Source organism: Hyposmocoma kahamanoa, unplaced genomic scaffold, assembly GCF_003589595.1.
Source record: "Hyposmocoma kahamanoa isolate Upper Pololo Valley unplaced genomic scaffold, ASM358959v1 86, whole genome shotgun sequence".
Classification (NCBI taxonomy): domain Eukaryota; kingdom Metazoa; phylum Arthropoda; class Insecta; order Lepidoptera; family Cosmopterigidae; genus Hyposmocoma; species Hyposmocoma kahamanoa.
Window position 1 is genome coordinate 3,102,778 of NW_020654289.1, and position 12,106 is coordinate 3,114,883.

The window sequence follows — 12,106 nt, forward strand, 5'->3', positions numbered from 1 at the left end:
GTCCTTCAAACGAGGCGTGAAGAGGCATATTGTAGGCAGGCAGGGTGGAGGTGGCTAGTGCAGTGAGGATTTCATCGCTGCACTAGGTTCCTTCGCGTTTGGATACCACTTTCCACTTAACATCAGGTGGAGTGGAGTCATTTGCCTGTCATGTATATAAAAAAAAAGGAGTCAGAATCTGACCATCCCATGGAAATCGAAAAAAGCCGATAAACTAAATTTTGAGGTCGGTTTTTGAATGATGTACGGGACGGTATGAGAATTTTTCAATGAAAACGTTGCAATTATTAGCATTATGATACTATGATGTTGATTGTGAGCGTTATTATTATTTGCAATTTTTATTGCTCAGTATTTTGTTGTTGTTTTTTTTTTATTATTGGCTTTACTCAAGACTACTCGGAAAGGGTGGCGGCCAGGTTTAGTTGCGTAGTACGATCCCTCACAAGGGATGCAACATTTAATGTTGTTTATATAATATAAGTGTGTTTTTCTGTGTTGACGAAATAAACAATTATTTTATTATTTATTTTCGTAAAGATCTAAGAAGCATCATCATCATGAGACATAAGTTGACGAGTCCCATGTACCTGTAATTTCACCTGCACGCTAACTCTTCAAAATCGAAAAGCAGTAATGCTCACATGTCACACCTACTTGGTAGAAATAGGTAAGGTGACAGGACTTTTTTTTGACGGCCTCCGTGATCGAGTGGCTTGCACACCGATTTTCCGATGGTGCCGCCATCTCTAGAGGTCCCGGGTTCGATCCCCGGTCGGATCAGTGTAGAAAACAAACTTTTCTATATTATCTCGGGTCTGGGTGGTTATGGTACCGTCGTTGTTTTCGATTTCCATAACACAAGTGCTTTAGCTACTTACGAACCCTAGTTCCACTGCTACCGTTTAAATTTTTTGCTCAACCGTGAGTTGTCCATAAAAATGAATAAAATTGATCAAAATTTATTCTAGTGATAATCGACTCAATTTCATTGTATCGGATGAAAAAAATTGGGACAGCAAAAGTTGATCAAATTGAATAAAATTGATAATGCCAAAATTTTTTTCACAAAAAAAGGACATGATGTTTCCTAAGACAGTTTCCTTGTATGTTCTATAGTTTTGGATTTTCCCATACTGTCCCATTTAAAAAGCACTATGCCTTAACGCTCGGTGTTATAATAAAGCCACATTTCTGTCTTGAGAAGTTCTCATTTCGCAAATGAGACTTTTTACACCAATGATGCGGTATAAAAACAACAGCTTACAAATGAAATGTAACAAGCTTTAATTAAGGTGTGAATAAGGCCATTTCATTAAGTCATGGCAGTGAAAGAGCAGGTTCAGCATAAATGTCGTGGTTGCCCCCGACTTTGCTTGTCTGCCGGGACCTTGTTAAGGAAGATCAATTCAATCTGTCAGACACAACATACTTTTATGTAGTCGAGTTTATTGTTTTCATTTTCATTGTTTGTTTCCTTTATTACAAAGTAATGTAATTTTTAAATTTTTATTGAATTGATATTTAATTATTTTTTGTGAAATTACTCCACTAGTTTGTTATAATTATTAATACAAAGATCATTGACTTACAATTATATGGACGTTGGGTCCGCGCTAAAAAGTGTCCGAACTTATAGGGCGTTAAAATCGTATACAGAGTGTCATTCACGCTCTAGTCTTCGTTTGTTCGACTGACAGCGAAGCAAGCAAAGTTAGATAACATTGCGGTGACATTACAATTTAAATTCAACTTTTTAGCTTTTTCATATTCCTTGAAATGTCACTACATTTAAATAGGTTGACTTGGGACATTTTTTTCGTGGTTTTTGTATTAGACCCGTCGTCCATTTATTTGTAAGTCAATGCCAAAGATAAAACACTCAGAAAAAATTCCTTCGATCCGTTTTCTAGCATACTGTGCCATATACGTGATATGGTGTCCATATCAACTAAGCCACGGAACGAATCAGCGGACCTCACGAATTTTTCTATGGGCTTGTTGTCGTGTTTTTGTATTTGGTTTTTCAACGACTTTTTAGTCGTAGCGCCATCTATGAGAAATCTATGAAAGTTTTATCACCCAGTTAGATACCTTTACAGCTACCGGCCCTGGCGCGAGATGTCGCTATTCACCGTATTTTAAATTTTTATTGAATTGATATTCAATTATTTATTGTGAAATTACTTTTGTGAATATCGTCTCGTCACATAATATTATAAATAAAAATTGTTTATTAAGTAAATAAAGCTTCTGTTCCCCAGTATCCTGCAAACATTATTATTCTCTCAGTTGAGTCATTCTTCAAACTGATTGAAAGATTCAGCTAATAAGGAAAAACACAGCCGTAATTTACAACTGAAATTGACTTTAGAGCGATGCCACACGATGCGTATGGTCGGCGTTGCGATGCATAATTCTGATTCATATTCAGGTTCAGATTCAGAACCCGTGCGCATCGAACAGGGGTTAAGGAGACGAAGCGGGGAGGGGTGCTGCGGTGTGTAAGTAAGCGGCGGCGTTCCGTTGCGACACCACATTGCTCGTGTATCACTTGGTGCGTTGAAATCATAACGTTACAACAATGCAACGCTCCGGCAGCGCCTATGACGCGTCGCTCTTACCCAAATGTTAAGATCAGTATGTTGTTTATATGAGATTGCACTACAACGTTGTTTTGCATGATTCTTATATGTAATAATGAAACTAAAAGAGATAAAAAAGTACTATAGCAATGACGAATGTAAACTCCACATTCGTCTGTATCAGTCTAAATGACTGGCTGCTGGTAATGCACGTTATAAATCCAACGAAGCTTATACCAGCGCGGCTTTTTTTATTACAAGCTTTTAATTAAGCTTTTAATTCATGTTTTGCAGTCCCGTTTATACTATGCTATCCGTAATTTTAAACCGCGTATCATTCATATGAACTGATTTTTTACATAACCTGTTAAATCTCGATTACCATGCACAATATGATGACAAATAACAGCATTGTTGGCCTGGTTGGGAGGACTCATGTCTCGTAAGACCCGGATTCGGTATTGTCTACTAAGTTCCCTCTGAGCTATCGAGTTCTTGGGGTTTCGAGATTGTTAACCATAGGAAATGAAACTATTTTTCCGGATTTAAATCGCGTATATTTGTTTTTTCAAACAAACCGACGTTTCGGGCCCTGTACAGGTCTCAAGGTCACGGTTAACTGAGGTGGTAAAGTCTTCAACCAGTTATGTCTAATATTAATACAAATCACTTTATTTTTCACTATAGTTACAAAAGTTATTAATTAAATACCTTATTTTTAAATTTTATAAGGAACATTCCAATTTATGATACATATGTGTTACAACTATTTTATATTAACAATATGAGCTTTTTGTCAAATTAAATTTATTATAGGAGATAAAACTACTTTTCCGAATTTAAATTGCGTATATTTGTTTTTTTCAAACAAACCAATACGTTTCAGGCCCTATACAAGTCCCATGGTCATGGTTGACTGTTTAAATTTATTATTAATTAATAATGGAATTTAGAATAAATTATAATATATTCATGCAGTCTATGTCTGTTTGGGATTTTTCATCAAAGAAAATACTGGATCACAAACTGGTAGTCAAAGTCAAAGTCAAAGTCAAAGTCAAAGATTATTTATTCCATAGGTAAAATAAATTTACACTTGAAAACGTCACATTTAAGCTACATTTAAGCTACTGCTCGTTCACTACGCTGACCTCCCTGAGAAGAACGAGCAAGAAACTCTAGGGATTGCTCTTTTCAAATAAACTTAAATGCTATGGAATACACTTTGAATCAAATTTGTGTGGATTCTGGATCCATGTCGTCTTTCCATACATCTTTATCTAATACGTAGTCTTCAATTTTGTAATATGATTTTTCGATCAAAATATTTTTAATGTAGTTTTTAAACTTAGGAAATGATAAACTTAATATATGCTCCGGAATCTTATTGTAAAAACGTATACAGTTCCCCATAAAAGAGTTGTTTACCTTGGTTAAACGAAATCGTGGTACCATGAGTTTGGACTTAGCTCTAAGGTTAATATTATGGATATCTTCTTTCTTATTGAAATTATGTAAATTTTTACGGGCATATAAAATATTTGAGTAAATGTACTGTGATGCCACAGTCATGATACCAGTCTCCTTAAACTTTTCTCTGAGAGATACCCGAGAGCCTAGACGGTACACAGAACGAATCGCTCGTTTTTGCAATACAAATATGGTTTGAATGTCTGCCGCTTTACCCCACATGAGAATCCCGTAGGACATTATACTATGGAAGTAACTAAAGTAAACTAGTCTAGCAGTACTAATATCGGTAAGCTCACGTATTCTGCGGACTGCGTATGCAGCGGAGCTTAATCTGCTGGCCAGGGACGATATATGTGGAAACCACTGAAGTTTACTATCTAAGGTCACTCCCAAGAAGACTGCTTTATTAACAAGAGTAGTACGGAGAAACCATCTTCCCTGTTGAAATTAGGATGTGTTTTTTATTTCAATGGGCTCACGGATAATCCTCGGTAGATAACGATTCTCTCTGAGTTATTTACTAAGTTTTCTAATTATCCCATGCTAATGAAAATATTACGATGAAGTCGAAATACAAACATTTGTTACAAATTGAATATACTGATTCTGCTATTAGCAACTGGCCGCCTTGGATTCAGTTGAAAAGCGTGTCAAGAAGCTTGCAGGTGATTCGGCTTTAGTAGAGGCGAACGACTATGGAGTGGTATTCCCTGCCTGCTGACTTATTCCCTGAACGCTATAACTTGGGCCTTTTCAAGGCGAGACTAATAAATTAAATTTAGAATTGTTTATTTACATACCGTTTACATAAAGTGCAACACCAACAGCCACTGTACAATTGCTTTTGAAATTTTACAAGAAACCACTGTATTAAATAGGTACTTTACCTTTTGTACCAATAATTTTTTTATATATCAACTGAACTAAATAGAACAGGTATAGTATACGATATACATTTTTTAAATGGCGTTAATTTCGCTGGTAAAAAATTAAATTCTGAAATAACCCTGCCGGTCGACCCAAGCAAAATGAACAGTATAATATAACTGTTAAAAAATTAGTATAACTAACTGTATTAGTAACGGAAAAAAAATTCTAACTGAGGTAGTATCGACTTCTAAGCATAAATACTTAATTAATAACATTTATTTTCAGACATTCGTAGCCATAGCGGTGCCAGTGGACATCCCTGACAAGAACGTGTTCGTTTCGTACAACTTTGAATGCAACTACAGTGTTGTCACTAACATCACTGAGATTGACGAAGTTATTTTTCCGAATTTACCTGTACGTATCTACTACAAATCTGTTAGCACTAGCTGTTTAATAACACACACCCCCGTTTCTTTCTACATAAGTTTTGATTAGAGTGATACTTCCTACCGACCCTTAGGGTACCTATACCTACGAGAAGGGCAAGCCTGTGTGGCCAGGGCGGTCCTGACCTCAGACCAGCCTCTTTGCACAGACTTCATCCGGGTCTTAATAGACTAGTGGGTGAGCTGCCTCGGGAGCACGTACAGCACTCTCCCTATTTTCCAGATAGGTACCGGAGATATAGGTACTGTATGCACGTTGAGTTCCCGTTGCGCATTGCGCATCTAACGATTGTAACCGCTAAGCCGTTGACTCTAAAGTCCACTACCAAATGTCCACTTTGGTAGCGGAGCTCTGCACGCTCACTTCCCGACGCCGAAAACCGACGTCTCTCTAGTTCCCAATAACCTAAGCGGTTGGAGGGACCGGAGGATATCTAGCTTGTCCTCTGCTAGCTCTCCGGGCTAGTGCCGGAGATGCCAGTCGCAGTGTCTTGCGACAATGTCCGGACATAGCTTCCAAGTTAAAAGGCAACTCACGTGCCCCGCGCGTCTCCTCGCTTCAGGCCCTAAGCTAGTAAGGCGGATTAGCTGCGCACGAGACAGACGCTCCGGCCACATGTTACCGGGCAGACAAACACGTCCGTCTCTGCAGTTCACCACAAACTCCAGCGAGTCCATACCCAAGTTCGGTTCCAGCAGAGACGCCCGTGTAAGCACATCACTGGCGGAGGATTTGGCCCGGACGCCCGCCGTATCAAAGTCTCTCCGGAAAAATCTATCTGTCGGGTCGGTAGATAGGGACATCTAATAATACAGAATTTAATTTTAAATTTGTTTAGCAACTGCTAATTTCAATAAATTACCGACTTATATGTTTCCTTATTTCCAGGTAATAAGCTCGCGCCACAGTCGCAGTATCACTAGAGCATTAGCGTACATAGTACTGGAAACGAAATTCAAAGAGTAAGTAACTACGGAGATAATTGAGTAACTGAGTACAGTTACTCAATTATCTCCTTTCGTCGTACTCCTCATTACTTAGGGGCGTGACTCCCTCGCGTAAACAGCTGGGTAGTCAGTCACCTCAAGGTAAACCAATCTCTGTGAACCTGGTCTAATTTAGCGGATTGTTGGTGGTGATGTCCTCGACCCTGCAATAGTTGGAGCTAGGGTTATCGTCTATAAGTATATTGCATGAATATATTCGTATGAATGCAGTCGACACCGTGCCGCATAAAAGTACCTTCTGAGGACGACATCAAACCCAACGCAATTACACGGAGTCTACAAATGTTGCAAACATAAAAAATAATTTGACAAAATTCGAATAATTTAAGAAAAAAATAAGCTTCATATTTGTATCATGATATTCAATAAAAAATATTGAAATTAATATAGTGACATTTTTTGTCAGTCTCTAGTAGCTGTAACGATACCTAGGAGGAACAAACTGTCATAAGTTTGTGACAGGTGGTGCTGCAAACAAAACTGCAACGTGACGTAATAGACGAATTCGTAATATCTGCTAATGAATCGTGCTAACATTTCATTTTCGGGAAGCATTCGTGAGGATGGTTGGTATATCGACATAAACATGCAGTGTAGCAGTAGAGCTCCTTGTGAAAGAGTTGGTCCAGGGAAGTACTACCACCTTACCTTGTCTGTCGTCAAGCTGTAATGTGTTACTGCATTTCGGTTTTGTAGGGTAAGAGTTCTGGTGAAATTACAGGCACACGGGACTTTTCAACTTATATAGCAGTGGCAGTGCCCCTTAGGTCTATCTAGTGGCACTGCAATTGTCATGGATTGGCGTGTCATTTATCTCCAGGCTTACGACTTGTTCGTCCCGTTGTTTGATACCATAATTATAACCTTTTTACATTGAGTTACAAATAAATGGACGATGGATCTAATACAAAAACCACGAAAAAAATGTCCCAAGTCAACCTATTTAAATGTAGTGACATGTCAAGGAATATGAAAAAGCTAAAACGTTGTATTTAAATTGTAATGTCATCGAGGTACTGTCTAATTTTGCTTGCTTCGCTGTCAGTCGAACAAATGAAGACTAGAGCGTGAATGACGCTTTGTATACGATTTTAACGCCCTATAAGTTCGCACACTTTTTAGCGCGGACCCGACGTCCATATAATTGTAAGTCAATGCCTTTTTATAAAAAAAAACCGACCTCAATTGTTCGTTACATCTATTTGCCAAATTTTATTGAGATCGGTTTCCGGAATGTGCGCGAAACTGGATTCATCATGATAATCACCAATGAATAATAACATAAGTAAATCAAATCTTACCTAACATTGTGAAAGGTTCTGTATGTTACAGAAACGGAATAAATGGCAGAGAATGTCTGTTACGAAACATTTGCGAAGCTGCTGAAACTCCGCTGCACCACAACGGTCTTCTGGGCCACATTATGCACATTATATTCACGTAAGTTTTCAACCTTAAGCTGAGTAAATATATACTTATTGGCGTTAAGATAAGGATGAATTTCGCTAAGCATGAGTTTTAGCAGGTTTCCGAGTATTATATCTAGGTAATTAATATACAGGATAGATACAGCCTTACAACAAAAGTTTAAATGAGAAAAAAATAAAGACAAAAAACGTATGCTCCCCGAACTCTGTAAAAAAATAAAGGAACAAAATTCGACCAAAACCAAAACAAAAAAAAAAAATGTGAAAAAAATAAAGAAATAAAACACAAAATAAAAACATTTCTAGCCAGCTAGCAGGCTGCTAGCTGTAAAGGTACTGTAACTGGGTGACGAAATACTTTCATAGATTTCTCATAGATGGCGCTGCGACAAAAAGTCGTTGAAAACCAAGTACAAAGATCCGACAACAAGGACATAGAAAATTTTCGTGAGGTCAGTTCCGTGGCTTAGTTGGCATAGCGTCTGCCATGGTTTACTAGGATAAGTCGGTTCGAATACGGCCGGATCGGCTTTGATCCGGCCGATCCTCCGATCTTTGTATTAATAATTATAACAAACTAGTGTAGTATTTTCACATAAAAAATAATTGAATATCAATTCAATAAAAATTTAAATTAAAAACAACCAAGTCCTAAAATTAGTTGGCGTATTGTTCATAGGAGTTGCCAATAGTTGACAACCAACATTAATTTGCTTAAAAACTAGATTTGAATCAGAACGCCCACCAAGAGTTTAAAAAAGTAATTGTCAATTAATTATAAACTGAAACTGCCTCGGTGGCCGAACGGTTACCATGCCGAACTGACCCGCAGAGGTCCCAGGTTCGATTCCCGGGCTGGGAGAACTATTTGTACGGCCTACATTTATTTCTCTCGTGAGTTTGGGTGTAATTTGTGGTTGTCTATGTATGTGTCCATGGCAACCGCGATACAGGGTTTCCCTAGCGTAGGGCTATGTTGTGTATGTACGTTATTATAAATTACAAAATTTATGTTAGTAAAAATAGAAAAAGAAAGAAAAAAGTGTTAAAATAAAAATGCGAAAATAAAAAAAGTTCAACTGGCTTTCTTGAGATGGACTTTTGAAATACGCAACACTTAGAATTAAATATATGTAATTGTTTGTTGGCTCTGAGACGTGGCCATTTATTAAAAAAAAAAATTAAATTTTTATTGAATAGATATTCAATTATGTTTTATGAAATTACTCCACTAGTTTGTTATAATTATTAATACAAAGATCGACTCAGAAAAAACACTCAGAAAAAATTCCATCGATCCGGTCGGATTCGAACCGATGTCTTCTTGCATACCGTGCCAGACGCTATACCAACTAAGCAACGGACCTCACGCATTTCTCTGTGTGCTTGCGTCGTGTCTTTGTACTTGGTCTTTCAACGACTTTTTAGTCGTAGCGCCATCTATGAGAAATCTATTACAGATTTATCACCCAGTTAGTACCTTTACAGCGGTTCGTTCCGTGGCTTAGTTGGTATAGCGTCTGCCACGGTATGCAAGAAGACGTCGGTTCGAATCCGACCGGATCGAAGGAATTTTTTCTGAGTGTCTTTTCTGAATGTTCGATCTTTGTATTTAATAATTATAAAAAAAAAATAAGTTTTATAGAAATAGAAATAGAACTAGTGGCCATTTGGGCAGAAAGGTTCTCGAATGGAGACCACGAACTACTAGATGGACGGATGACCTGGTAAGGGCGGCGGGAAACCGATGGATGCACGTCGTGTCCGAACGGCTAGTCTGGAAAAGAGGGAGGCTTATGTTCAACAGTGGACGTTTTCCGGCTGATACGATGATGATGAATTGTTTGTTATCCTTAATAAAGTCATTATGGGTGCAACACATTCTTGTTAAGGGATTGTAAAACGATGTATTGTTTTTAAAAACATTTACAACAAAAGATCTTGGCCGGTGACATCATAACACTCCAATGGGAAACCATTTCTGTTTTGTATCCGAATTAACTTTTTACTTAGTCACTAAAGACGTTTTCCTCGTTTCAAGTGTAGTCTCTTCATAAAATGCCCACCTTTGTCCACCTGAATTCTTTCTTCCCGTGGCTCGCCTGGAGATTTTTTAGTAATTTTATTTTTCTTATATCTTTATTTTTATTTATATTTCATTCAAAACGATAAATGTTATAATGGCCAGCGTCAAACTGTTAATTTATTGAGGTGGACCACCATCAATATAAGTTTTGAGTATTTCTATTTTGGAGGAAGCAATAATTGCCCATGGTTCACCCAGTTGAACCAGACAGATGGTCCACGGGCAAGAAGCGAAAATAACATAGTTAGATTTTCAACTTTTTGTGATTATCGAGTGGGTAGATTTTCGCGATTCTTGTAGGTACTTTGGAAATGAAACTATATTTGATGGCTGAATAACCATGTGATCTGTAAAGCGCCCGAAACGTTTTTTGAAAAACAAATAGATTCGAAAAAATAATTTCATTTCCATTTGTGAATATAGATATTCACCCACTGCCTACCTTTTTATTATCGTCCCAATATCTCGGAATGACTACACGCTTCATGGTCACGGGTCGAGTGGCTTGTGGCAGTTGACAGCTTTGCGAAGTAATAAATCTGTGTCGATCGTCTTTCATCGCGATTTCTTGCAGCGTTACCATTGTCACTAATTTTTTTCCGACACTTTTGTCGTATGTTTATCGAAATAATGTGATAAGAAACCTGTAAGGAAGTCACTACACTTATTAACACGAATTCGGCTTACAACCGATCAGAAAGAAACGTTGCGTGTTTCCACCATTCCTGACCATTCGATGCGAATGTCTTTTTCGCTCTTATTGCACGGAGATAAAGGTTTTTCTGATCAAGACAATGCGATTCTGTACCGATAAGGTGGTAGCTTTTTAGTAGCAGTAGAGTTCCTTGCGAAAGCGTTCTTGAGAGGAAGTACTGCCACCTTACTAATTTTTCCCGTCAAGTAAGCATTACTGCGTTCCGGTTTTGAGGGGTTAAGATATTGATGATATTACAAGCAGATTGTGAAATTATATCTCAGGGTTACATTTGCAGTGACAGTACTCCTGAGATCTTTGCGATTTGAAGAAGCGAGTCGCTCATTAGGGTAACCTAACATTACGAAACATTATCCGCTCACGCGATACCTAGCCGTAGACGCATACCACACCTAGAGGTGCCGGTGATGATTTTATACCGATTTATAGGATATCGAAGTTATAACAGGTAAAATAACTAATATTAATTGCTATTTCGGTAACTACTCTAGCAAACCATAAAGTGTTTAATGAATGGGTCTGTCATTTAAAAAAATAAACAACTTCAAAAATACGTCACGACAATCGTGTGTGTTATTATTGTTTGGGCTGGTGATTTCGGTGTTTATTTATTTAAAACATACCGTAAGTAGCGTTTTTTAAGTTTACCTGAATATAAATGTTTATAAACTATACTTTAAGGAGTAATTTCATGGTAAACGTTAGAACCACTCAAACGGAATATTATCATATTTATCCAAGTACACCAAAAATTTCGTTAGTGCCATTTAAGTGCAGGATTTGCGGTGTATTACTGCATTTTATTTGAGATGTTTTTGTTGGCAGTACGGAGGGTATTTATTTAGCAATGCAGAATAATAGTTTTTATTTATAAAAACTTGTAATTTAAACTGAATGCTTTTCTAATTTGCGAAACCAAATAGCCGCCATTTTGCGGTAGGAAGAGCGAATCGCGTGAGCGGTTATGAACATTCGAGCAGACGTTATTTCTGGAAAATGTCATTTCGGACCACTGATAGGTAACCGCTTATTAGACTTGTGAGTGCCGCCACATAGTAATATAAAAAAAACTCCCTAACCAATGATAACCTTTATTCCAGTCCCTCGTCATCCCGTGAAGAAGGTCTGGATGAATCCTACTACAAAGCTGAGGCGGATGGTCTCCGAGGTGACTGCGAGAAATACTACGACGAGTGCCAGTTCAGTCTCTTTGATATGATCACAAGGCTTGTCGAGATACGGCACACTTCTTGACGTACTCCACGTTTGATAGCAATTATGGTAATAAAAGATGGCGATGTCTGATTTTGGTTTTATTTATCTACTTTCGGGGATGTTAATCATTGATTCAAATTGAAATTGTACTTGAAACCATCACATTAATAACGCACACACTCAACATAGCTCCGCACTAGGGAAACCCTGTGTCGCGGGTGCCAAGGACACACACATAGACAACCACAAATTACACCCAAACTCACGAGAGAAATAAA

At 37.8% G+C, this 12,106-nt stretch overlaps 1 protein-coding gene across 1 annotated transcript in view; it reads left to right on the plus strand.

Moving 5' to 3' along the window:
- LOC113234860 overlaps nucleotides 1-11,867 on the plus strand; it is an 18,172-nt gene extending 6,305 nt beyond the window's left edge. The window contains exons 3-6 of the mRNA XM_026470382.1: nucleotides 5,214-5,345; nucleotides 6,267-6,340; nucleotides 7,718-7,825; nucleotides 11,714-11,867. Of these exons, the coding sequence (XP_026326167.1) occupies nucleotides 5,214-5,345; nucleotides 6,267-6,340; nucleotides 7,718-7,825; nucleotides 11,714-11,867 (468 nt within the window). The remainder of the gene's footprint in view (nucleotides 1-5,213; nucleotides 5,346-6,266; nucleotides 6,341-7,717; nucleotides 7,826-11,713) is intronic.
- The last annotated feature ends 239 nt before the right edge of the window (nucleotides 11,868-12,106 follow it).